Source organism: Babylonia areolata, chromosome 7 (genome assembly GCF_041734735.1).
Source record: "Babylonia areolata isolate BAREFJ2019XMU chromosome 7, ASM4173473v1, whole genome shotgun sequence".
In the NCBI taxonomy this organism is placed as follows: domain Eukaryota; kingdom Metazoa; phylum Mollusca; class Gastropoda; order Neogastropoda; family Buccinidae; genus Babylonia; species Babylonia areolata.
In genome coordinates this window covers 53,726,000-53,750,999 of record NC_134882.1, presented here as the reverse complement: position 1 = coordinate 53,750,999, position 25,000 = coordinate 53,726,000, and the positions used below count along the sequence as shown (strand labels likewise).

At 43.3% G+C, this 25,000-nt stretch overlaps 1 protein-coding gene across 1 annotated transcript in view; it reads right to left on the bottom strand.

Moving 5' to 3' along the window:
- The window catches only part of LOC143284113 (sushi domain-containing protein 2-like), a 54,302-nt gene that overhangs the window by 1,169 nt on the left and 28,133 nt on the right, over positions 1-25,000 (bottom strand). The window contains exons 15-23 of the mRNA XM_076590768.1: positions 23,935-24,072; positions 21,469-21,660; positions 19,657-19,811; positions 19,330-19,480; positions 18,197-18,463; positions 10,491-10,703; positions 7,473-7,596; positions 6,198-6,287; positions 1-3,875 (exon numbers count right to left, since the gene is read on the bottom strand). The exon at positions 1-3,875 is cut by the window's left edge and continues 1,169 nt beyond it. Of these exons, the coding sequence (XP_076446883.1) occupies positions 3,833-3,875; positions 6,198-6,287; positions 7,473-7,596; positions 10,491-10,703; positions 18,197-18,463; positions 19,330-19,480; positions 19,657-19,811; positions 21,469-21,660; positions 23,935-24,072 (1,373 nt within the window). The 3' untranslated portion in view covers positions 1-3,832. The remainder of the gene's footprint in view (positions 3,876-6,197; positions 6,288-7,472; positions 7,597-10,490; positions 10,704-18,196; positions 18,464-19,329; positions 19,481-19,656; positions 19,812-21,468; positions 21,661-23,934; positions 24,073-25,000) is intronic.

Here is a 25,000-nt window from a genome sequence, read left to right as displayed (position 1 = left end):
GTTTTAATTGTTTACATGTACCCAAACCATCGTTCGCAATTAGACTTGCCCTTTCGCATTTACCATCAGGCACCCCTACTATTTCAAACGTCGACAAAACGTTGAAAGGAATGAGCAGACAAACTTTTCCTGGTGCAACCAGTCGGTGAAAGCCTTCAAAAACAAAAGAACTATGTTTGAGTATCGTACGACATATTATCTTTACAGTACACACGTTGAGCTGGTCGCTTTGACTGGATCGTTCGTAATTAGACATACCTACCCTACAATCTAGCATATATATATATATATATATATATATATATTACAAACAATATTCCGATTATAGCTGGAGCCAATTAATCGATGTGTGCTGGGGATTCAGACACAACAATAACAGCAACAAGATGATGATAATGATGATGATGATGATGATAACAGTAATAACAAGGGCAACAACAATAATGATAATGATTATATTAATAATAATTACCCCTTATTTTTTTTCGTAAAACCATATGTTATAATGTCTTTTACGTTGTGATTAATGAAGCTGTTAAATTTTATTACTTTCATGATTTAATTCAACCTTTACATTTTTTTTACGTTTAAGCTCTGTCATGTTCATATTCATACTATACTCAACAAGAAGCTGTGAGACTGGTGTGAGTGACAAACCACTGAATGCAGATGTAATTTTCAAATGGATTATTAAAGATCGTATTGTATTGTATTGTATTGTATTGTATTGTAGTAGTAGTAGTAGTAGACGACACGAGCATGAACACGATGTTGTTCCAGTTTCCTATCCACCATAGAAACAGTTTCATATCACGTGAGCAACCACGTGACCCGTGTGTCACTCATGTTTGAATGGATGAAGTCCCTCGGTGACTACCCTGGTGTCTATGTCATGGAACAGTGACCATGATGTCTATGTCATGGAGCAGTGACCATGATGTCTATGTCATGGAACATTGACCATGATGTCTATGTCATGGAACAGTGACCCTGATGTCTATGTCATGGAACAATGACCATGATGTCTATGTCATGGAACATTGACCATGATGTCTATGTCATGGAACAGTTACCATGATGTCTGTGTCATGGAACAGTTACCCTGATGTCTATGTCATGGAACATTGACCATGATGTCTGTGTCATGGAACAGTTACCCTGATGTCTATGTCATGGAGAACTGACCATGATGTCTATGTCATGGAACAGTGTCCCTGATGTCTGTGTCATGGAGCACTGACCATGATGTCTATGTCATGGAGCACTGACCATGATGTCTATGTCATGGAGCACTGACCATGATGTCTATGTCATGGAGCACTGACCATGATGTCTGTGTCATGGAGCAGTGACCATGATGTCTGACATGGAGCACTAACCATTGTGTCTATGTCATGGAGCACTGACCATGATGTCTATGTCATGGAACAGTTACCCTGATGTCTATGTCATGGAACAGTGACCATGATGTCTATGTCATGGAACAGTGACCATGATGTCTATGTCATGGAACAGTTACCCTGATGTCTATGTCATGGAACAGTGACCATGATGTCTATGTCATGGAACAGTTACCCTGATGTCTATGTCATGGAGCAGTGACCATGATGTCTATGTCATGGAACAGTTACCCTGATGTCTATGTCATGGAGCAGTGACCATGATGTCTATGTCATGGAACAGTTACCCTGATGTCTATGTCATGGAGCAGTGACCATGATGTCTATGTCATGGAACAGTGACCATGGTGTCTATGTCATGGAGCAGTGACCATGATGTCTATGTCATGGAACAGTTACCCTGATGTCTATGTCATGGAACACTGACGATGATGTCTGTGTCATGGAACAGTTACCCTGATGTCTATGTCATGGAACAGTTACCCTGATGTCTGTGTCATGGAACAGTGACCATGATGTCTGTGTCATGGAACAATTACCCTGATGTCTGTGTCATGGAACAGTTACCCTGATGTCTATGTCATGGAACAGTTACCCTGATGTCTATGTCATAGAACAGTTACCCTGATGTCTATGTCATGGAGAACTGACCATGATGTCTATGTCATGGAACAGTGTCCCTGATGTCTGTGTCATGGAGCACTGACCATGATGTCTATGTCATGGAGCAGTGACCATGGTGTCTATGTCATGCAGCAGTTACCCTGATGTCTATGTCATGCAGCAGTTACCCTGATGTCTATGTCATGGAATACTGACCATGATGTCTATGTCATAGAACAGTGTCCCTGATGTCTGTGTCATGGAGCACTGACCATGATGTCTATGTCATGGAACAGTGTCCCTGATGTCTGTGTCATGGAGCAGTGACCATGATGTCTATGTCATGGAACAGTTACCCTGATGTCTATGTCATGGAGCAGTGACCATGGTGTCTATGTCATGGAGCACTGACCATGATGTCTATGTCATGGAGCAGTGACCATGGTGTCTATGTCATGCAGCAGTTACCCTGATGTCTATGTCATGCAGCAGTTACCCTGATGTCTATGTCATGGAATACTGACGATGATGTCTATGTCATGGAGCAGTGACCATGGTGTCTATGTCATGGAGCAGTGACCATGACGTCTATGTCATGGAACAGTTACCCTGATGTCTGTGTCATGGAACAGTTACCCTGATGTCTATGTCATGGAACAGTTACCCTGACGTCTATGTCATGGAACAGTTACCCTGATGTCTATGTCATGGAACAGTGACCATGATGTCTATGTCATGGAACAGTGACCATGATGTCTGTGTCATGGAGCACTGACCATGATGTCTATGTCATGGAACATTGACCATGATGTCTATGTCATGGAACAGTGACCATGATGTCTGTGTCATGGAGCACTGACCATGATGTCTGTGTCATGGAGCACTGACCATGATGTCTTTGTCATGGAACAGTGACCATGATGTCTATGTCATGGAACAGTGACCATGATGTCTATGTCATGCAGCAGTGTCCCGGATGTCTATGTCATGGAGCAGTGACCACGATGTCTGACATGGAGCACTAACCATTGTGTCTATGTCATGGAGCACTGACCATGATGTCTGTGTCATGGAACAGTGACCATGATGTCTATGTCATGGAGCAGTGACCCTCATGTCTATGTCATGCAGCAGTGTCCGGGATGTCTATGTCATGGAGCAGTGACCACGATGTCTATGTTACTGTATGTGCCTTCCACAGCAATTCACAGTTCTTTATCAAACATCACACACGCAGAAAGCAACAAAACCAAGCCACATATTGTTCTGCCATAATACACATGAAACCATGGAAGAAGCGCGAATTCCAAGTCTGTGTGTGTGTGTGTGTGTGTGTGTGTGTGTGTGTGTGTGTGTGTGTTTATTTGCGTGCGTATGTTGCGTGTATTACTTTTTCAGAAAAAAAAACAATGTTTCTGCGTTTTTGTTCGCGTTAATGTTCACATTCACACGGGCGTAAGCAGGTGCGCGAAGGAAAGCAGCAGACACATGATCAAACGTTTGACGAACAGTAGCGCTGAGTATGAATATTCAATATTCCTTTTACATAAGACTGGACAAAGTACACAGTGTTAAAGATACAGTTTTCTGGTGTAACATGTATAAACTAATGCTGCCAAGTCTGATGTTTGGAAATGTTCCCATGGCAACCGTGCATGCAATCACTGGACTGAGTGTGAAGGATGAGCCCACCTCCTCTCACACAGCACAACACGATTCCAGAGCTGCAGGCTGGAGGACTGGTGCTGACGTTGTTCTCTGTACTACCTTCACACCTGTACTGCCCTCACACCTGTGCAGCTTTTACACCTGTGCAGCCCTTCACACCTTTACACCTCTGCAGTCCTTCGTTCGCTCATTGGGTAGCTGCCTCTGCAACAACATGGGAACAGACCGATGCCAAGCTGGTATCTGACAGTATTATTAGCTAGCTGCTTCTGCAACAATAGCTAGCTGCTTCTGCAACAACTTGGAAACAGGCTGATGCCAAGCTGGTATCTGACAGCATTTTTGTTCACATACGTTCACACCCTTTGGTGTTTGGTATGACAACATCATTGTCATCACATGTTCACACCATTTGGTGTTGGGTATGACACCATCATTGCTAACACACGTTCTTATCCTTTAGTGTTGGGTGTGGCAATATCATTATTGTTCATGCACATTTACGCCCTTTGGAATTTGGTATGACAATAGCATTGTTAACACATATTTACACCGTTTGGCGTCGGGTATGACAATATCACTGTAATCATATGTTTACACCCTTTGGTGTTGGGTATGACAATATTGTTAACATACGTTTACACCCTTTCGTGTTGGGTATGACAGTAATGTTAACATACATTTACACCCTTTGGTATTTGGTATGACAATATCATTGTTAACATATGTTTGCACCCTTTGGTGTTTGGTATGACAATATTATGTTTAACACACATTTCCACCCTGTGATGTCTGGCTGGTTTCTGACAGTAACATTTCTCACCTAATTTTACATTCTTTCGACATGCGTTTTTTCATGATCAGGTTACATGAGAAAAAAGCCTACTAGCTTATCTCTGGGAGTTTTCTTTTGACGAATATCCTATCTATCTATCTATCTGTCTATGCGCCTTTCTCTACATCTGTCTATTCCTATATCCATCTACAAATCTGTCCACATTCAAATAAGAAAAGTGATTCTTCTGAGTAACCTACATTTTTACACCCATACAGCTCATCACATCGGGAAGGCTGTCGACACAGACCTTAGAAAGGCTTTCTACACAGACCTGGGGAAGGCTCTTTATACATACCTAGGGAAAGCTGTCTTGAAGAATTAGGGCAAGCTCTTTACACAGACCTAGGGAAGGCTGTCTTCACAGACCTAGGGAAGGCTCTTTACACAGACCTAGGGAAGGCTGTCAACACAGACCTGGGGAAGGCTGTCTATACAGACCTAGGGAAGGCTGTCTATACAGACCTGGGGAAGGCTCTCTACATAGAGCTAGGGAAGGCTGTCTACACAGCCCTACGGAAAGGTCTTTACACAGACCAAAGGGAGGCTCTTTGCACAGACCTGGGGAAGTATGTCTACACAGACCTGGGGAAGTCTCTTTGCACAGACCTGGGGAAGTCTGTCTACACAGACCTGGGGAAGGCTGTCTACACAGACATGAGGTAGGCTGTCTACACAGACCTGGGGAAGTCTCTTTGCACAGACCTGGGGAAGGCTCTCTACATACAGCTAGGGAAGGCTGTCTACACAGACCTATGGAAGGCTGTTTACACAGACCTGGGGAAGGCTGTCTACACAGACCTGGGGAAGGCTGTCTACACAGACCTATGGAAGGCTGTTTACACAGACCTGGGGAAGGCTGTCTACACAGACCTATGGAAGGCTCTTTACACAGACCTATGGAAGGCTCTTTACACAGACCTGGGGAAGGCTGTCTACACAGACCTAGGGATGGCTCTTTACACAGACCTGGGGAAGGCTGTCTACACAGACCTAGGGAAGGCTCTTTACTCAGACCTAGGGAAGGCTCTTTACACAGACCTGGGAAGGCTCTTTACACAGACCTGGGGAAGGCTCTTTACACAGACCTGGCGAAAGCTGTCTACACAGACCTGGGGAAGGCTGTCTGCACAGACCTGGGGAAGGCTCTCTGTATAGAGGTATGGAAGGCTCTCAATGCTCCCGACCACAGCGTTGGGTGTATGCGAGGGCCTGGCGTGTGCTCCTTTGCTCCTGTTTTGTTTCACAGCAGATGTTTTGTAGAGTATATAGTGTGATCCCTGTCTGTCTGTCGGTCTGTCTACCAACCTAACCTGTCTCACCTCTTTTGAGAAACAAACACCTTTATCTCGCGTTACTTTACGATCTGAAAGGAAGAAAAATAACCTGTTTCGGGAACCGAGGGGGTGTCATTGAGGAGGAGGTGGAGAGGGGCTGTGTTTTAACGGCCCCCCCCCCCCCCCACACACACACACACCTCCGTGAGTTCATTACGCTGAAACGTTTAGGTCTGCGAACAACTTCCGCATTTCTGTACAAAGAACTGGTTTGTCCTCGTCGTCGACCACCACCCCACCCGTCTCTCTCTCTCTCTCTCTCATTCACTGTGTGTGTGTGTGTGTGTGTGTGTGTGTGTGTGTGTGTGTGTGTGTGTGTGTGTGTGTGTGTATTTCAGAAACAGGGGAACTCACTCATCCCTGGCCTTTCTTTTGATCAGTGTCTCGTCCGTGCCAGGTTCCAGAGCCGCGTCCTGTCTGGCAGCGGAATTCTTCTTGGCCACCCTGCAAACCATCATCAGTGGTTCATTTCCTTCTGGCCACCCTGCAAACCATCATCAGTGGTTCATTTCCCTCTGGTCACCCTGCAAACCATCATCAGTGGTTCATTTCCCTCTGGTCACCCTGCAAACCATCATGAATGGTTTATTTCCCTCTGGTCACCCTGCAAACCATCATGAATGGTTTATTTCCCTCTGGTCACCCTGCAAAACATCATCAGTGGTTCATTTCCCTCTGGTCACCCTGCAAACCATCATCAATGGTTCATTTCCCTCTGGTCACCCTGCAAACCATCATCAGTGGTTCATTTCCCTCTGGTCACCCTGCAAACCATCATCAATGGTTCATTTCCCTCTGGTCATCTTGCAAAACAAAGTCAGTGGTGCATTTCTTTCCGGCCACCCTGCAGAACGAAGTCAGTGGTTCCCTCCTACATACACCTAGTTCAGGGATTTCCTTTTGGTCCCCATGCAACACAATATCAGTTTGCCCCATAGGTACTACTTCTCATTCTCTCACTCAAACCATCATCAGTGGTTCATTTCCCTCTGGTCACCCTGCAAAACCATCATCAGTGGTTCATTTCCTCTGGTCACTCCTGCAAACCATCATCAGTGGTTCATTTCCCTCTGGTCACCCTGCAAACCATCATCAGTGGTTCATTTCCCTCTGGTCACCCTGCAAACCATCATCACAGGTTTATTTCCCTCTGGTCAGCTTGCAAACCATCATCATGGTTTATTTCCCTCTGGTCACCCTGCAAAACCATCATCACAGGTTTATTTCCCTCTGGTCATCTGGCAAACCATCATCAGTGGTTTATTTCCCTCTGGTCACCCTGCAAACCATCATCACAGGTTTTTTTCCCTCTGGTCATTTTGCAAACCATCATCAGTGGTTATTTCCCTCTGGTCACCCTGCAAACCATCAGCAGAGGTTTATTTCTCTCTGGTCATTTTGCAAACCATCATCAGTGGTTTATTTCCCTCTGGTCACCCTGCAAACCATCATCAGAGGTTTATTTCTCTCTGGTCATCTTGCAAAACAAAGTCATGTACCCACCCACCCACCAGTATCTCTCGCTCTCTCTCTCACAGCACACACACACACAAACACACACACACACACACACACACACACACACACACACACACACACACACGACACCCCGAGGTTACCTAACCCTACCTCTCTTTTCCTGATCGTCTTTTCCTGACGATGATAATGATGACCACAACGATGATGACGATGAAAACCACAGCACCAGCAGCGACGCCGATGATCAGTGCCAAACTGGCATCCTCCACCTCCTCTGTGACAAAGAGATAGTTTGAACAGTTAAAATAAACACCTCTGTGACAAAGAGATGGTTTGAACAGTTAAAATAAACACCTCTGTGACAAAGAGATGGTTTGAACAGTTAAAATAAACACCTCTGTGACAAAGAGATGGTTTGAACAGTTAAAATAAACACCTCTGTGACAAAGAGATGGTTTGAACAGTTAAACACCTCTGTGACAAAGAGATGGTTTGAACAGTTAAAATAAACATCTCTGTGACAAAGAAATGGTTTGAACAGTTAAAATAAACATCTCTGTGACAAAGAAATGGTTTGAACAGTTAAAATAAACACCTCTGTGACAAAGAGATGGTTTGAACAGTTAAAATAAACACCTCTGTGACAAAGAGATGGTTTGAACAGTTAAAATAAACACCTCTGTGACAAAGATACAGTTTGAACAGTTAAAATAAAAACAGCAACCTCCTTTGTGACAAAAAGATGGTTTGAACAGTTAAAATAAACACCTCTGTGACAAAGAGATGGTTTGAACAGTTAAAATAAACACCTCTGTGACAAAGAGATGGTTTGAACAGTTAAAATAAACACCTCTGTGACAAAGATATAGTTTGAACAGTTACAATAAATACAACAAACTCCTCAGTGACAAAGAAATGTAAACAGTTCGTCCCAGTCACAGAAACGTATCATCTTTTACGATGCTGAACTCAGAATCAAGAGTCTCTACTAAACATCTAGTCTCTCTCAGTCACAGAAACATAACAATCATCTGGAAACGTAACATTTATCTTTTGCAATGCTGAATCTACAAATCCGAAAGGAAACACATGTCGTCCAGCATTCCGTGCAGTTTCTCACTATAGGATAAAAGAAAAAGAAGAAAACACCTCCACAAACATCACAATATAAACACATTCATATGAAATCTAAAACATAAAAGAAAAAGAAAAGAGAATCAACAATAACAACAATAATAACAATGATGGCGAAGATACTACTACTACTACTACTACTACTACTACTACGGAGAAACAGAAGAAGAAGAAGAAGAAGAATCATCATCGTCATCATCATCAGCAGCAGTAGCAGCAACAGCAGCATCAATACAATACAGGCACTCCTCAACACACTGTACGATATAGACACACCTCAACACACTGTACGATATAGACACACCTCAACACACTGTGCGATACAGACACACCTCAACACACTGTACGATACATACACACCTCAACACACTGTGATATAGACACACCTCAACACACTGTACGATATAGACACACCTCAACACTCTGTACGATACACACACCTCAACACTCTGTATGATAGAGACACACCTCAACACATCGTGTGATATAGACACACCTCAACACACTGTGCGATACCGACACACCTCAACACACTGTATGATAGAGACACACCTCAACACATCGTGTGATATAGACCCACCTCAACACACTGTACGATACAGACACACTCGCACACCTCAACACACTGTATGATAGAGACACACCTCAACACATCGTGTGATATAGACCCACCTCAACACACTGTACGATACAGACACACCTCAACACTGTATGATAGAGACACACCTCAACACATCGTGTGATATAGACACACCTCAACACACTGTACGATATAGACACACCTCAACACACTGTACGATATAGACCCACCTCAACACACTGTACGATACAGACACACCTCAACACTGTATGATAGAGACACACCTCAACACATCGTGTGATATAGACACACCTCAACACACTGTACGATATAGACACACCTCAACACACTGTACGATATAGACACACCTCTACACACTGTACGATACATACACACCTCAACACACTGTACAATACAGACACACCTCAACACACTGTACGATACAGACACACCTCAACACATTGTACGATACAGACACACCTCAACACACTGTACAATACAGACACACCTCAACACACTGTACAATACAAACACACCTCGACACACACTGTACAGAACAGACACACCTCAACACCTCAACACCCACTGTGTACAATACAAACACACCTCAACACCCCAACACACTTTACAATACAAACACTGCACAATACAAACACACCTCAACACACCTTACAATACAAACACTGCACAATACAAACACACCTCAACACCTCAACACACTGTACAATACAAACACACCTCGACACACACTGTACAGAACAGACACACCTCAACACCTCAACACCCACTGTGTACAATACAAACACACCTCAACACCCCAACACACTTTACAACACAAACACTGCACAATACAAACACACCTCAACACCTCAACACACTATACAATACAAACACACCTCAACACCCCAACACACTTCACAATACAAACACTGCACAATACAAACACACCTCAACACACCTTACAATACAAACACTGCACAATACAAACACTGCACAATACAAACACTGCACAATACAAACACACATCAACACTCCTTACAATACAAACACTGCACAATACAAACACACCTCAACACTCCTTACAATACAAACACTGCACAATACAAACACTGCACAATACAAACACTGCACAATACAAACACACCTCAACACTCCTTACAATACAAACACTGCACAATACAAACACTGCACAATACAAACACACATCAACACTCCTTACAATACAAACACTGCACAATACAAACACACCTCAACACACCTTACAATACAAACACTGCACAATACAAACACACCTCAACACCTCAACACTCCTTACAATACAAACACTGCACAATACAAACACACCTCAACACTCCTTACAATACAAACACTGCACAATACAAACACTGCACAATACAAACACACCTCAACACCTCAACACTCCTTACAATACAAACAGGCCAGCAGCCGCTCACCTGTGCACAGCCCATGGTTGACGTCATAGGGGTCCCAGAAAGGCAGGTGTTCCGTTTCGTTCTGCACACAGGTGTAGATAGTGGGCTCGCCGTGCAGGGTGCCGGATCCACCCGGGGCCTGGCGACACCCAGTCACCCGAACCGTGCTTCCCGCCGTGTAGTTAATGTTGTCCTTCACGGCGAGGGGGACATCCAGCCACCCACAGGACCATACTGACCACAAATCACACAGCATTCTGTAGTTAATGTTGTCCTTCACCTCGAGGAGGATAGCCAGCCACTCACACGACCATACTGACCACAAATCACACAGAATTCTATAGTTAGTGTTGTCCTTCACCTCTAGGAGGATAGCCAGCCACTCACACGTCCATACTGACCACAAATCACACAGAATTCTATAGTTAGTGTTGTCCTTCACCTCTAGGAGGATAGCCAGCCACTCACACGACCATACTGACCACAAATCACACAGCATTCTGTAGTTAATGTTGTCCTTCACCTCTAGGAGGATAGCCAGCCACTCACACGACCATACTGACCACATCTCACACAGAATTCTATAGTTAGTGTTGTCCTTCACTTCTAGGAGGATAGCCAGCCACTCACACGACCATACTGACCACAAATCACACAGCATTCTGTAGTTAGTGTTGTCCTTCACATCTAGGAGAATAGCCAGCCACTCACACGACCATACTGACCACAAATCACACAGCATTCTGTAGTTAGTGTTGTCCTTCACCTCTAGGAGGATAGCCAGCCACTCACACGACCATACTGACCACAAATCACACAGCATTCTGTAGTTAGTGTTGTCCTTCACCTCTAGGAGGATAGCCAGCCACTCACACGACCATACTGACTACACAACACACAACATTCTGTAGTTAGTGTGCTCCTTCACCTCTAGGGGGCTAGTCAGCCACCCACATGACCATACTGACTACACAGCATTCTGTAGTTAGTACTGCCCTTCACCGCTAGGGGGATATCCAGCCACCCACATGACCACACTGACTACACAACATTCTGTAGTTAGTGTTGTTCGTCACTGCTAGGGGGCTAGTCAGCCACCCACATGACCACACTGACTACACAACATTCTGTAGTTAGTGTTGTTCGTCACTGCTAGGGGGATATCCAGCCACCCACATGACCACACTGACTACACAACATTCTGTAGTTAGTGTTGTTCGTCACTGCTAGGGGGATATCCAGCCACCCACATGACCATACTGACTACACAACATTCTGTAGTTAGTGTTGTTCTTCACTGCTAGGGGGATATCCAGCCACCCACATGACCATACTGACTACACAACATTCTGTAGTTAGTGTTGTTCTTCACTGCTAGGGGGATATCCAGCCACCCACATGACCACACTGACTACACAACATTCTGTAGTTAGTGTTGTTCGTCACTGCTAGGGGGATATTCTTCAGTTTAACGTCTTTCCACTTGAAGTGATATTAGTTAGGGGGATATCCAGCCACCAACATGACCATACTGACTACACAACATTCTGTAGTTAGTGTTGTTCTTCACTGCTAGGGGGATAGTCAGCCACCCACATGACCATACTGACTACACAACACACAGCATTGTGAAGGATGACCAGGCTCCCGTGCCACCAAACTGACCACAACGCACAACAGTATTCGTATTCCTATTCGTATTCGTATTTCTCTTTATCACATCAGATTCCTCTGTGTGAAATTCGGGCTGCTCTTCCCAGGGAGAGCGCGTCGCTATACTACAGCGCCACCCAATTTTTTTTGGTTTTTTTCCTGCGTGCAGTTTTATTTGTTTTTCTTATCGCAGTGGATTTTTCTACAGAATTTTGCCAGGAACAACCCTTTTGTTGCCGTGGGTTCTTTTACGTGCGCTAAGTGCATGCTGCACACGGGACCTCGGTTTATCGTGTAATCCGAATGACTAGCGTCCAGACCACCACTCAAGGTCTAGTGGAAGGGGAGAAAATATCGGCGGCTGTGCCGTGATTCGAACCGCTCAGATTCTCTTGCTTCCTAGGCGGACGCGTTACCTCTAGGCCATCACTCCACATTATATCATTTCATTCATCCCACAGTTACAATGTCAACACCATCGCTCTATTGCATTGTTTATAGTGTTAAAGTAACAACTATATATATTAGTTATGTTTGTAATGTGGTGGCTAATAATGATACTTGCAATAGTACAAATGTAGTGCTGTTTGTAATGTGATGGCTAATAATGGCACTTGTAATAGAAATGTGGTGCTGTTTGTAATGTGATGGCTAATAATGGTACTTGTAATTGTTCAAATGTAGTGCTGTTTGTAATGTGATGGTTAATAATGATACTTGTAATTGTTCAAATGTAGTGCTGTTTGTAATGTGATGGCTAATAATGGTACTTGTAATTGTTCAAATGTAGTGCTGTTTGTAATGTGATGGCTAATAATGATACTTGTAATTGTTCAAATGTAGTGCTGTTTGTAATGTGACGGATGATAATGGTACTTTTAATAGTTCAACTGTAGTGCTGTTTGTAATGTGATGGCTAAAATGGTTCTTGCAATTGTTCAATTGTAGTGCTGTTTGTAATGTGATGGCTAATAATGGTACTTTTAACAGTTCAAATGAAGCGCTGTTTGTAATGTGATGGCTAAAAATGGTTCTTGCAGTTTCAGTTTCACTTTCTCAAGGAGGCGTCACTGCGTTCGGACAAATCCATACACGCTACACCACATCTGTTGAGCAGATGCCTGACCAGCAGCATAACCCAACGCGCTTAGTCAGGCCTTGAGTGCATGCTTACATATTTGTGTACCTATGAAAGTGGATTTCATTTTACGTAATTTCGCCAGAGGACAACACTCTCGTTGCCATGGGTTCTTTTTCAGTGCGCCAAGTGCGTGCTGCACACGGGACCTCGGTTTATCGTCTCATCCGAAAGACTAGACGCTCAGTTTGATTTTCCAGTCAAACTTAGGAGAAAGGGCGAGAGCGGGATTCGAACCCACACCCTCACGGACTCTCTGTATTGGCAGCTGAGCGTCTTAACCATTCTGCCACCTTCCTCCATTTGCAGTTGTTCAGATGTAGTGCTGTCTGTAATGTGATGGCTAATAATAATACTTGCAATAGTTCAAATGTAGTGCTGTTTGTAATGTGATGGCTAATAATGGTTCTTGCACTAGTACAAATGTAGTGCTGTTTGTAATGTGGTGGCTAATAATGGTTCTTGCAATAGTTCAAATGTAATGCTGTTCGTAATGTGATGACTAATAATGGTTCTTGCAATAGTTCAAATGTAATGCTGTTTGTAATGTGATGGTTAATAATGGTACTTGCAATATTTCAACTGTAGTGCTGTTTGCAATGTGATGGCTAATAATGGTACATGCAACAGTTCAAATGTAGTGCTGTTTGTAATGTGATGGCTAATAATGATACTTGCAATAGTTCAAATGTAGTGCTGTTTGTAATGTGATGGCTAATAATGGTACTTGCAATATTTCAACTGTAGTGCTGTTTGCAATGTGATGGCTAATAATGGTACATGCAACAGTTCAAATGTAGTACTGTCTGTAATGTGGTGGCTAATAATGATACTTGCAATAGTTCAAATGTAGTGCTGTTTGTAATGTGATAGCTAATAATGGTACATGCAACAGTTTAAATGTAATTCTGTTCGTAATGTGATGACTAATAATGATACTTGCAATAGTTCAAATGTAGTGCTGTTTGTAATGTGATGGCTAATAATGGTACATGCAACAGTTCAAATGAAGCGCTGTTTGTAATGTGATGGCAAAAAATGGTTCTTGCAGTTGTTCAGATGTAGTGCTGTCTGTAATGTGATGGCTAATAATGGTCCATGCAACAGTTCAAATGTAGTGCTGTTTGTAATGTGATGGCTAATAATGATACTTGCAATAGCTCAAATGTAGTGCTGTGATGGCTAATTATGGTACTTGCAATATTTCAACTGTAGTGCTGTTTGTAATGTGATGGCTAATAATGGCACTTATAATAGAAATGTAGTGCTGTTTGTAATGTGATAGCTAATAATGGTACATGCAACAGTTTAAATGTAATGCTGTTCGTAATGTGATGACTAATAATGGTTCTTGCAATAGTTCAAATGTAGTGCTGTTTGTAATGTGATGGCTAATAATGGTACTTGCAATAGTTCAAATGTAATGCTGTTTGTAATGTGATGGCTAATAATGGTACTTGCAATAGCTCAAATGTAGTGCTGTTGGTGATGTGATGGCTAATAATGGTACTTGCAATATTTCAACTGTAGTGCTGTTTGTAATGTGATGGCTAATAATGGTTCTTGCAATAATTCAAATTTAGCGCTGATTGCAATGTGATGGCTAATAATGGTACATGCAACAGTTTCAGTTTCAGTTTCAGTAGCTCAAGGAGGCGTCACTGCGTTCGGACAAATCCATATACGCTACACCACATCTGCCAAGCAGATGCCTGACCAGCAGCGTAACCCAACGCGCTTAGTCAGGCCTTGAGGAAAAAAAAAAGAAAAAAAGGGGGAATAAATGATAGATAAGCTTACACAAATAAATAAATAAATAATAACTGTAATGTAAAAAAAAAAAAAGCAAATAGATGTAAAACATGAAGACACACATTCACATATACACCCACACATGCATAACATATGCACCGAACATGCAGTTTCACAGATATGAAAGCACAGTCAAATACATATAAACGTACATGAGCTCCAACACACACACACACACACCACACACATTACCCTGCACCTCCTCTACCCCCCCTCCACACACTCATTTCTAGTCTACGTATCACAGCTTCCACGGCACACACACACACACACACACACACACACACATACACACACACACACACACAGATGAACACTTACTTGCACAAGCACACACACATATGCCCATATCTCCACACACATATGTACAAAGATATATATATATATATATATATATATATATATATATATATATATATATATATACGTTCCAATATCCTGTTGCTCCCACAGTGTAGGCATGCATACACTCACATACCTCATCCTCTACCCCACCTCCCCCCGCACCCCCACCTCCCACACACACACACACACACACACACACACACACACATGCACGTGCACAGAACTCTACTGACACTTGTGTACACTTACACTCTCGCGCATGCACAAACGCCCTCAAAAATACAGACCCACACATGCACACAAACACACACACACACGCACAGAGGCTGCCACTGATTGGCCGCAAGAGGGATGGGAAAAGATCTCTGATGCCAAGAACGTGGCGTCTAGTGTGTTGCTCAGTCTATTGTATTTGGAAAAGCCCACAGAGACTCTGTTCCGTTTTGAAGAAATTTGCGCAATGTTGGTTTGGAAATGATGCCGATATTTGTTTGATTAGCAAAGCATCGTGCTCTACCTTTCATGTTAGACTTACGGCCACTCCCTCTCTCTGCTTTTATTTCTTTGAGGCGATCGATGGTGTGATGGCCTTGTACCTGTTCTTTTTGATATTCTTTGACTTTTCTGAGGATTTCCGATTTTCCTAGATGTAGGCCGCTCGTTGGTGTTGCGTTACCAGCAAGTCTGTCAGCTCGCTCATTTCCCTTAACACCTGCATGTCCCGGGCAGTATGACCATGTGAGTTTTTTAATCTGAAAGTTGCGCATTGCCTTATGCCACTCTGGGCTTCCCATTCCGTTTTCAATTTTCTGTATGAGGTTCATTGAGTCGGTTAGAATCATGGCATGTTGGTTTCCGGGCGTATGGATGGACGATAGCCACTGGAGGGCATGTGTCACAGCTTCAACTTCCATCGTTAGGCTGGAGGTTGTGACTTTGTAGGCAGCATTCTCTTCCCTAACTGTTTTTCCATTTTGTTTCGCAGTGAATCCCCAACCGGATTGGTCTTTGGTGACTGAGCCATCTGTGTATATGATGATGTCCTCTTCTTTACTGTTTTCTTCTATGAGTAGTTTCACTTCCGCATCAGTTTTGCCCTCTGGCCATTCCCGACAATGTCTTCCTAGAGTGGGGGAAATGGCTGTGTTAATAGATGGTTGAGGTTTTCGGGGTTTTTCTCCCATTCTTTTGTTTCTTGCAACAGTTCAAATATAGTGCTGTTTGTAATGTGATGGCTAATAATGATACTTGCGATAATGCAAATGTAGCGTTGTTTATAATGTGATGGATAATAATGGTACATGCAACAGTTCAAAAGGTAAAGCTGTTGGTAATGTGATTGATAATAATGGTTCTTGTAATATTTAAATGTAGCGCTGTTCGTAATGTAATTGATAATTGGGATATATAAGATAATGCAATCTGTAACACTCTTGACATGACATTATTTGTAAACCATTGTTTGTAAACAATCTATACAGAATATGGGGTTTGTACTATTATGCATGAAGTGCTGCTCTGCTCTGGCTTATTTGGATGATATAGTTGGTAACAATCTCCATATAGTTAATACTGTTCCTCTCCATGTGTGTTTCAACTAAAATAGTTAATATTGTTCCCATCTATGTGCACATCAATTTAAAATAATTAATACTGGTACCTATCTGGGTGCACAACAATGTCTGTCTGTCTGTCTGTCTGTCTCTCTCTCTATATATATAAAGAGAGAGAGAGAGAGAGAGAGAGAGAGACACACACACACACACACAGAGAGAGAGTTAATAGATGTCTATCTGTAAAATGTGTATGTAATGTGTGGATTGATTATTTTTCTGAATGATAGTTATGTCAACCAGTAAAACATGTATGCAATGTGTGAATAGATTATTGTTAGGAACAAACTGATGATTACATCAACCAGTAAAATGCAAATGTAAAATGTGGATAGAGTATTGTTCGGAATTATAATCATGTCAGCCAGTAAAATGTGTATGTAATGATGTGTGGATAGAATATTGTTCAAAATAATAATTATGTCAACCAGTAAAATATGTATGTAATGATGTGTGGACAGAATATTATTTGCAATAATGATTATGTCAACCAATAAAATGTGTATGTAATGTGTAGATAGAATATTGTTCGGAATAATTCTGTCAACCAGTAAAACGTGTCTGTAATGTGTGAATAGAATATCATTCGGAATGAATTAATGAATATGTCAACCAGTAAAATGTGTATGTAATGTGTGGATAGAATATTGTTCGGAATAAATTAATGAAGATGTCAACCAGTAAAATGTGTGTGTAATGTGTGAATAGAATATTGTTCAGAATAATGTTTATGTCAACCAGTAAAATGTGTATGTAATGTGGACATAATATTGTTCGAAATAATGATTATGTCACCAGTAAAATGTGCATGTAATGTCGTGTGGATAGAATATTTTTTCAAAATAATGATTATGTCACCAGTATAATGTGCATGTAATGTCGTGTGGATAGAAAATTGTTTGAAATAATGGCTATGTCAACCAGTAAACTGTGTATGTAATATGGATAGAATATTGTTCGAAATAATGATTAATGTCAACAGTAGAACATGTATGTAATGTCGTGTGGATAGAATATTGTTCGGAATAATGCTTATGTCAACCAGTAGAATATGTTTGTAATGTGTGAATAGGATATTGTTCGCAGTGATGATAATGCGTGGAAACCTGGTGGTTCTCTCAGCATTGTTCTGAAAACAAAAGCAGGTTTTCAACGGCTTCGCTCACTTTTCTTCTGAGACCGACGCAGACTTTCAAAGGCCTCCAAGGCAGCTCTGGTGTCGAGGGCCAGGGTTCGATTCCCCGTAGCGTAGTAGTCGTGGGCACATGGGTTGTGGAGGTGGTTGGTGGTGGTGCCACAGGTGGAGGTGACCTCCCCTTCACTGGGGCTGAGTGCGAGGTCCAGGTGGTTGGTGATGGGGTCGGTGTAGGGAAACTTGTCTGACAGCACCGGGTGGCTGAACCGGAACAGGGACTGACGCTCCCCCACCGCCCCTAAACAGAGACACGTCATCATCATCATCATCATCATCATCATCATCATCATCATCATCATCATCGTCGTTACCACCACCACCAACACCATCACCATCATTTCTATCATCGTCACCACCACTATCATCATCATCTCTGTCATCGTCATCACCACCATCATCATCGTCACCACCATCATCATGATCACTGTCATCTCTATCATCGTCATCACCACCATCATCACCATCATCCCACCACACACCGTATCCATCATGGAACTACCTCCTTTCATTTCAGGCTGCTGTCTTTGTACTGGGTGTAATGTATGCACTGGGTGTACATTTACATTTAAGGGCGGTATCCATGTACTGGGCGTAATGAATGTACTGGGCGTGCATTTACATTTAAGGGTGGTGTCTTTGTACTGGGCGTAATGAATGTACTGGGTATACATTTGCATTTCGGGATGACGTCTTTGTACTGGGTGTAATAGATGTATCGGGTGTACACTTACATTTAAGGGTGGTGTCTTTATACTGGGTGTACATTTACATTTAAGGGTGGTGTCTTTGTACTGGGTGTAATAAATGCACTTGTTGTACATTTACATTTAAAGGTGGTGTCTTTTTACTGGGTGTAATGGATGTACTGGCTGTACATTTATATTCAAGGGTGGTGTCTTTGTACTAGGTGTAATGAATGCACTGGGTATACATTTACATTCAAGGGTGGTGTCTTTGTACTGGGTGTAATGGATGTGCTGGGTGTACAATTACATTTCAGGAGAACGTCTTTGTATTGGATGTACACCATTTCAAGAGAAAGTCTTTGTACTGGGTGAACACCTACATTTCAGGACAAAGTCTATGTATTGGGTGAACACTTACATTTCAGGGCGAAGTCCTTGTACTTAATGTATTCATCCTCAGAGCTAGGTACGTAGTTTCCATCCGGGGTCATGAACTCGTTGGTTTTCTTCTCATCCCACGAACCCAGCAGTCCTTTGGAGGCAGGCTGCCCAGCGTATCCGTCGTTATCCTGCCAGAGTCACCGCACTGTTGTACCATCACTATCGTCATCACCATCATCACAATCACCATCGCCTCATCATGATTATCATCACCATCATAATCACTATCATCATCATCACCATCATCACCACCATAATCACCATCATCATTATCATTATCATCATCATCATGATGGTTGCTCACCCTTTTCAGAGGAGGGAGGAGCACCACCGCATGTAACAGCCCGTGCCGTTCCGCCACTTGAACACCCGCCCCACTGTCCAGCAGCACGGTGAAGTTGCTATGGTAACGGTCGTCCGCCGACGTGGCATACTTTTGATTGTTAACGATGGACAAGCCTGAAAGTAGGTCATAGTGCAAACCTTCTGTGAAACCAAGTGTTGCACAGCCACTCATTTTGGTATGTATATACAAATATCATGTACAAGGAACATGGCATGTAAACAAATGTAATATAGGTATATAGATTGGGGGAACATGGAATGTAAACAAATGTAGACACAGACAAATGCTGCTGTTCGTCCTTCGGATTCTGAGATGACATCGACATCAGCATCAGATGGGCGATTTGTGACTGTGGGTCCGGAAGTGACCGCTGAGGTCAAGTTTCATTTTCAGTTTCACTTTCTCAAGGAGGCGTCCCTGCGTTCGAACAAATCCATATACGCTACACCACATCTACTAGGCAGATGCCTGACCAGCAGCATAACCCAACGCGCTTAGTCAGGCCTTGAGTGCGTGCTTATATACTTTAGAGTGGATTTATTTTTACATAATTTTGCCACAGGACAACAATTTTGTTGATATGGATTCTTTTTCAGTGCGCCAAGTGCGTGCTGTACACGGGACCTCGGTTAATCGTCTCATCCTAATGACTAGACGCTCAGTTTGATTTACCAGACAAACCTGGGAGATAGGGCGAGAGCAGGATTCGAACCCACCCCCTCACAGAACTCTATATTGGCAGCTGAGCGTTTTAACCATTCTGCCACCTTCTTCCTAGGGTTAGGGAGAGGCCAATCCGGGTTTATGCTGCAGTGGAAGTGGAGGTAGCTCGTGCTTTGCGCGCATTGCATTTCCTCTGAGCCCTTTGTGGTGCGTCTGTTTTCTGTGGCGTGTGTTCCTTTAGTGTTCCTGCTTCGCCAGGTTTTGTGCGATCCAGAACAAGCAACTGCCAGCCACAGGGATTGAAGCTGAGGTCCTTGAGGGAAAGTTTGAGGCAATCTTTGTAGCGTTTCTTCTGCCCCCCCGCCCCCCCCCCCAACTGAGCGCTTGCCCTGCTCTCCATACAGCAGCTGTTTTGGCAACCGACTGTCAGACATCCTGACGACATGGCCAGCCCATCTGGCTTGGGCTTTCTGTACGATGGTGTAGACACTGTGGGTGCTAGCCCGTTCAAGGACCTGTGTCCGGGACTTTGTCCTGCTATCGCATGTGGAGAAGTCAGCGGATGCAGCTCAAGTTGAAATGACTGAGCTGTTAATTAAGTGTGTCTGCTGTGGATAGTCCGGGTCTCGCTGGTAAAGAGAAGGGTGTTGAGTACTACTGCTCAGTGGACCTTCAGCTTAATGATAATGCAGAGTCCTCCCCGCTCCCATGCATTCTTATGGAGTCCTCCAAAAGACGACACTGGCTTCGGTAATTATGTTGCTGATCTTTGCATCGATGTTCACCACTAAAGGTAAACACAACACACGACAACACAACACAGGTAACAACACAGCACTCGACAAGACAATACAATACGACGCAACACACAATAACACTACACAACACAGCACACGACAACACAACACACGAGAACAAACCACACGACAACACATCACAACACAAGACAACACAGAAAAGGCAACCAAAAAACGCAGCAACAAAACACAACACAAGGCAGATTGACACAACACGACACAGGACAACACAACACAACAAAACACACAACTACACAGCACAAAAAAGAACACAACACATAACAACACAGCTAGCACCAAGCGCCCTCACCGAAGAAGTCCTGCCACATGACGAGCGCAGTGTCGAAGAAGTAGTGCTGGCGGTTCACCACCACGTCCACACGTCGGGGGTGAAGGTCGTCTGGCGGGGCCAAGGTGAAGGTCACCGTGTCTGAGCCCGTACCTCCTCTAACCGCCAGGGAAGACATGAAGGTGGGGAGCAGTTTGTTCTCTGTGTGAATCACTGTGGGACACATCATTGTTCTCTGTGTGAATCACTGTGGGACACATCATTGTTCTCCGTGTGAACCACTGTGGGACACATCATTGTTCTCTGTGTGAATCACTGTGGGACACATTGTTCTCTATGTGAATCACTGTGGGACACATCATTGTTCTCCATGTGAACCACTGTGGGACACACATCAATGTTTTTTCTCCGTGTGAACCACGGTGGGACACATCATTGTTCTCTGTGTGAATCACTGTGGGACACATCATTGTTCTCTGTGTGAATCACTGTGGGACACATCATTGTTCTCTGTGTGAATCACTGTGGGACACATCATTGTTCTCTGTGTGAATCACTGTGTGAACCATTGTGGACACACAATCACTGTTTGTTCTCCGTGTGAATCACTGTGGGACATACATCACTGTTGTTCGCCGTGTGAACCATTGTGGGACACACATCACTGTTTGTTCGCCGTGTGAACCATTGTGGGACACACATCACTGTTTGTTCGCCGTGTGAACCATTGTGGGACACACATCACTGTTTGTTCTCCGTGTGAACCATTGTGGGACACACATCATTGTTCTCCGTGTGAACCACTGAGGAACACACATCATTGTTTGTTCGCCGTGTGAACCATTGTGGGACACACATCATTGTTCTCCGTGTGAACCACTGAGGAACACACATCATTGTTTGTTCGCCGTGTGAACCATTGTGGGACACACATCACTGTTCTCCGTGTGAACCATTGTGGGACACACATCACTGTTCACCGTGTGAACCATTGTGGGACACACGGTATGTGATTTGTAGTTTCCTGAAATAGTGCTGTTCTTTCAACTTCAACCTTTAAAGAACGCCTAAGATAAATTGTGAAGAGTTGGTTTTACGTGGGGAATGTGACCCAGCAATAAATGTGTTTTTCAAATAGTCTGAAATGATTGTGTGTTGTTCCTGATATTTTAGGCATTGCTAAAGTCCTAATGTTACTGCTACAATGTTGAAATAGAAGCCATGATGTCACAGCTGGCTTTCTGGGTTCGAGGGAGGACTCAAATGATACGATAATGACCTATATCCCGACATTAAGGCACCGATATTCTCTTTTCGGGGAACAGGTATGTATATTGGTTGTGTTTGTCTTCCTATAACCCACTGGATGCCGAGAAATGGTTACAGAAATTGCTTATTGGATCATTTGATTTTGAACTCGTGCATGACGACGTCACAGCACGAGCAGGCTGTAATTCTAAATCACGCGCCAAGTTCTGCTCTTCATGTGTATGAACACATGGACAGAACAGGCAAGAGAGAGAGAGAGAGAGAGAGAGAGAGAGAGAGAGAGAGAGAGAGAGAGGGGGGGAGGGGAGGGGAGGGGAGACAGACAGACAGTCGGACAGACACTGAACACTGAAATGTTTAATGTCATTAGCTGTAAAGCTCTAGTGACATAGTAGGCACTAATCAGAACTAAATGGTGCAAAACAGGTAGAATGGAACAGAAAGGAAAAACAGAATTGAAACAACATAAACTAATAAGAGCTGAGTGACACTTTAGCACTTTGTCATTAGCTTAAAGTACATGTGACAGGGGGGTAATGTGTCTTTTTTTCAGTCGGTCGTCTCCAAGGTTTGGACAGTACACAGAAACGAAGTACATACAAATCATGATAAATATTTACGCATGTAACATCGACACATATCATATCAATACAAACAGATACTAAAGTACATATAAATCATGAAATAAATATGTATGCCTGAACATCAAAACCCATCATATCAATACGAACACATCATATAGTTACATTTTCGTGATTGACCATCCAAATGTAACCCTGCCTTTTTCCTCATATACCCCATATCAGTTTTTAAGTGATTAATGAGTATTTGGACCGATGATGGACGTTTTCCGTATATTTATTGCCTCTGATACATATTTTGCAAGTGAAAGTGTCATATCTTCATTTTCTGTCATCAGTATGCTGCAGTCGGACAGACAGACGCTGAGAGACACACACGGTGAGAGAAAGAGACAAGGACACGGACAGAGAGAGAGAGAGAGAGAGAGAGAGAGAGAGAGAGAGAGAATATATATATATATATACATACATATATATTCTCTGTATGAACCACCGTGGGACACACATCATTGTTCTGCGTATATATATATATATATATATATATATATATATATATATATATATATATATATAAAACAATATCAAAGAGAAGAAGAAGAAGAAAGAAGCAGAAGCGGCAGAAAGAACAACCCCGTACCCGCACTGTCCTGACGTTGCAGAAACCGGGCCTGCAGGGACAGGGAGGGGGAACGGACCAGCCAGAAGTCCCCCGCTCCCCCGAAGTGGTACCACTCGTCGTCAAACGTCCGCACATGGGGGTCCCCGAACACCACGGCTGTACACATCACATCGCTGAATGACGACACTGTCAGCTAACACACACACACACACACACACACACACACACACACACACACACACACACACACACACACAAACACACACACACACACACACACACACACACACACACACACACACACACGGCTTCCCGCACAAACATATTATTATGGTCCCAGTCCCACCCACACACACGGGTAGCGTCTAAAACGGTCCTCATGTGAGGTTTTCCTTCAACTCCATGTTGTAAGACTCAGAGACTTGACAGTGACAACCTGCAGGCCAGCCACTGAGCCAGCAAGTTATCTTACATTGTAACTCTCTCACGTGACACAGAGCCAACACATTGTGATCTTACATTGTAACTCTCTCACGTGAAAAAGAGCCAACACATCGTGATCTTACATTGTAACTCTCTCACGTGACAAAGAGCCAACACATTGTGATTTTACATTGTAACTCTCTCACGTGACACAGAGCCAACACATTGTGATCTTACATTGTAACTCTCTCACGTGACACAGAGCCAACACATTGTGATCTTAAATTGTGACTCTCTCACGTGACATAGTGACACTATATGGCTCGCAGCCCACAACAGACACAACATGCTGAACACCTCTAATCACCGGTCCAATCCATGGCTCACAGCACACAACAAAGACACATCAGACTGAACACCTCTAATCACCGGTCCAATCCATGGCTCACAGCACACAACAAAGACACATCAGACTGAACACATCTAATCACCGGTCCACTATATGGCTCACAGCACACAACAAAGACACAACAGTCTGAACACATCTAATCACCGGTCCACTATATGGCTCACAGCACACAACAAAGACACATCAGACTGAACACCTCTAATCACCGGTCCACTATATGGCTCACAGCACACAACAAAGACACATCAGACT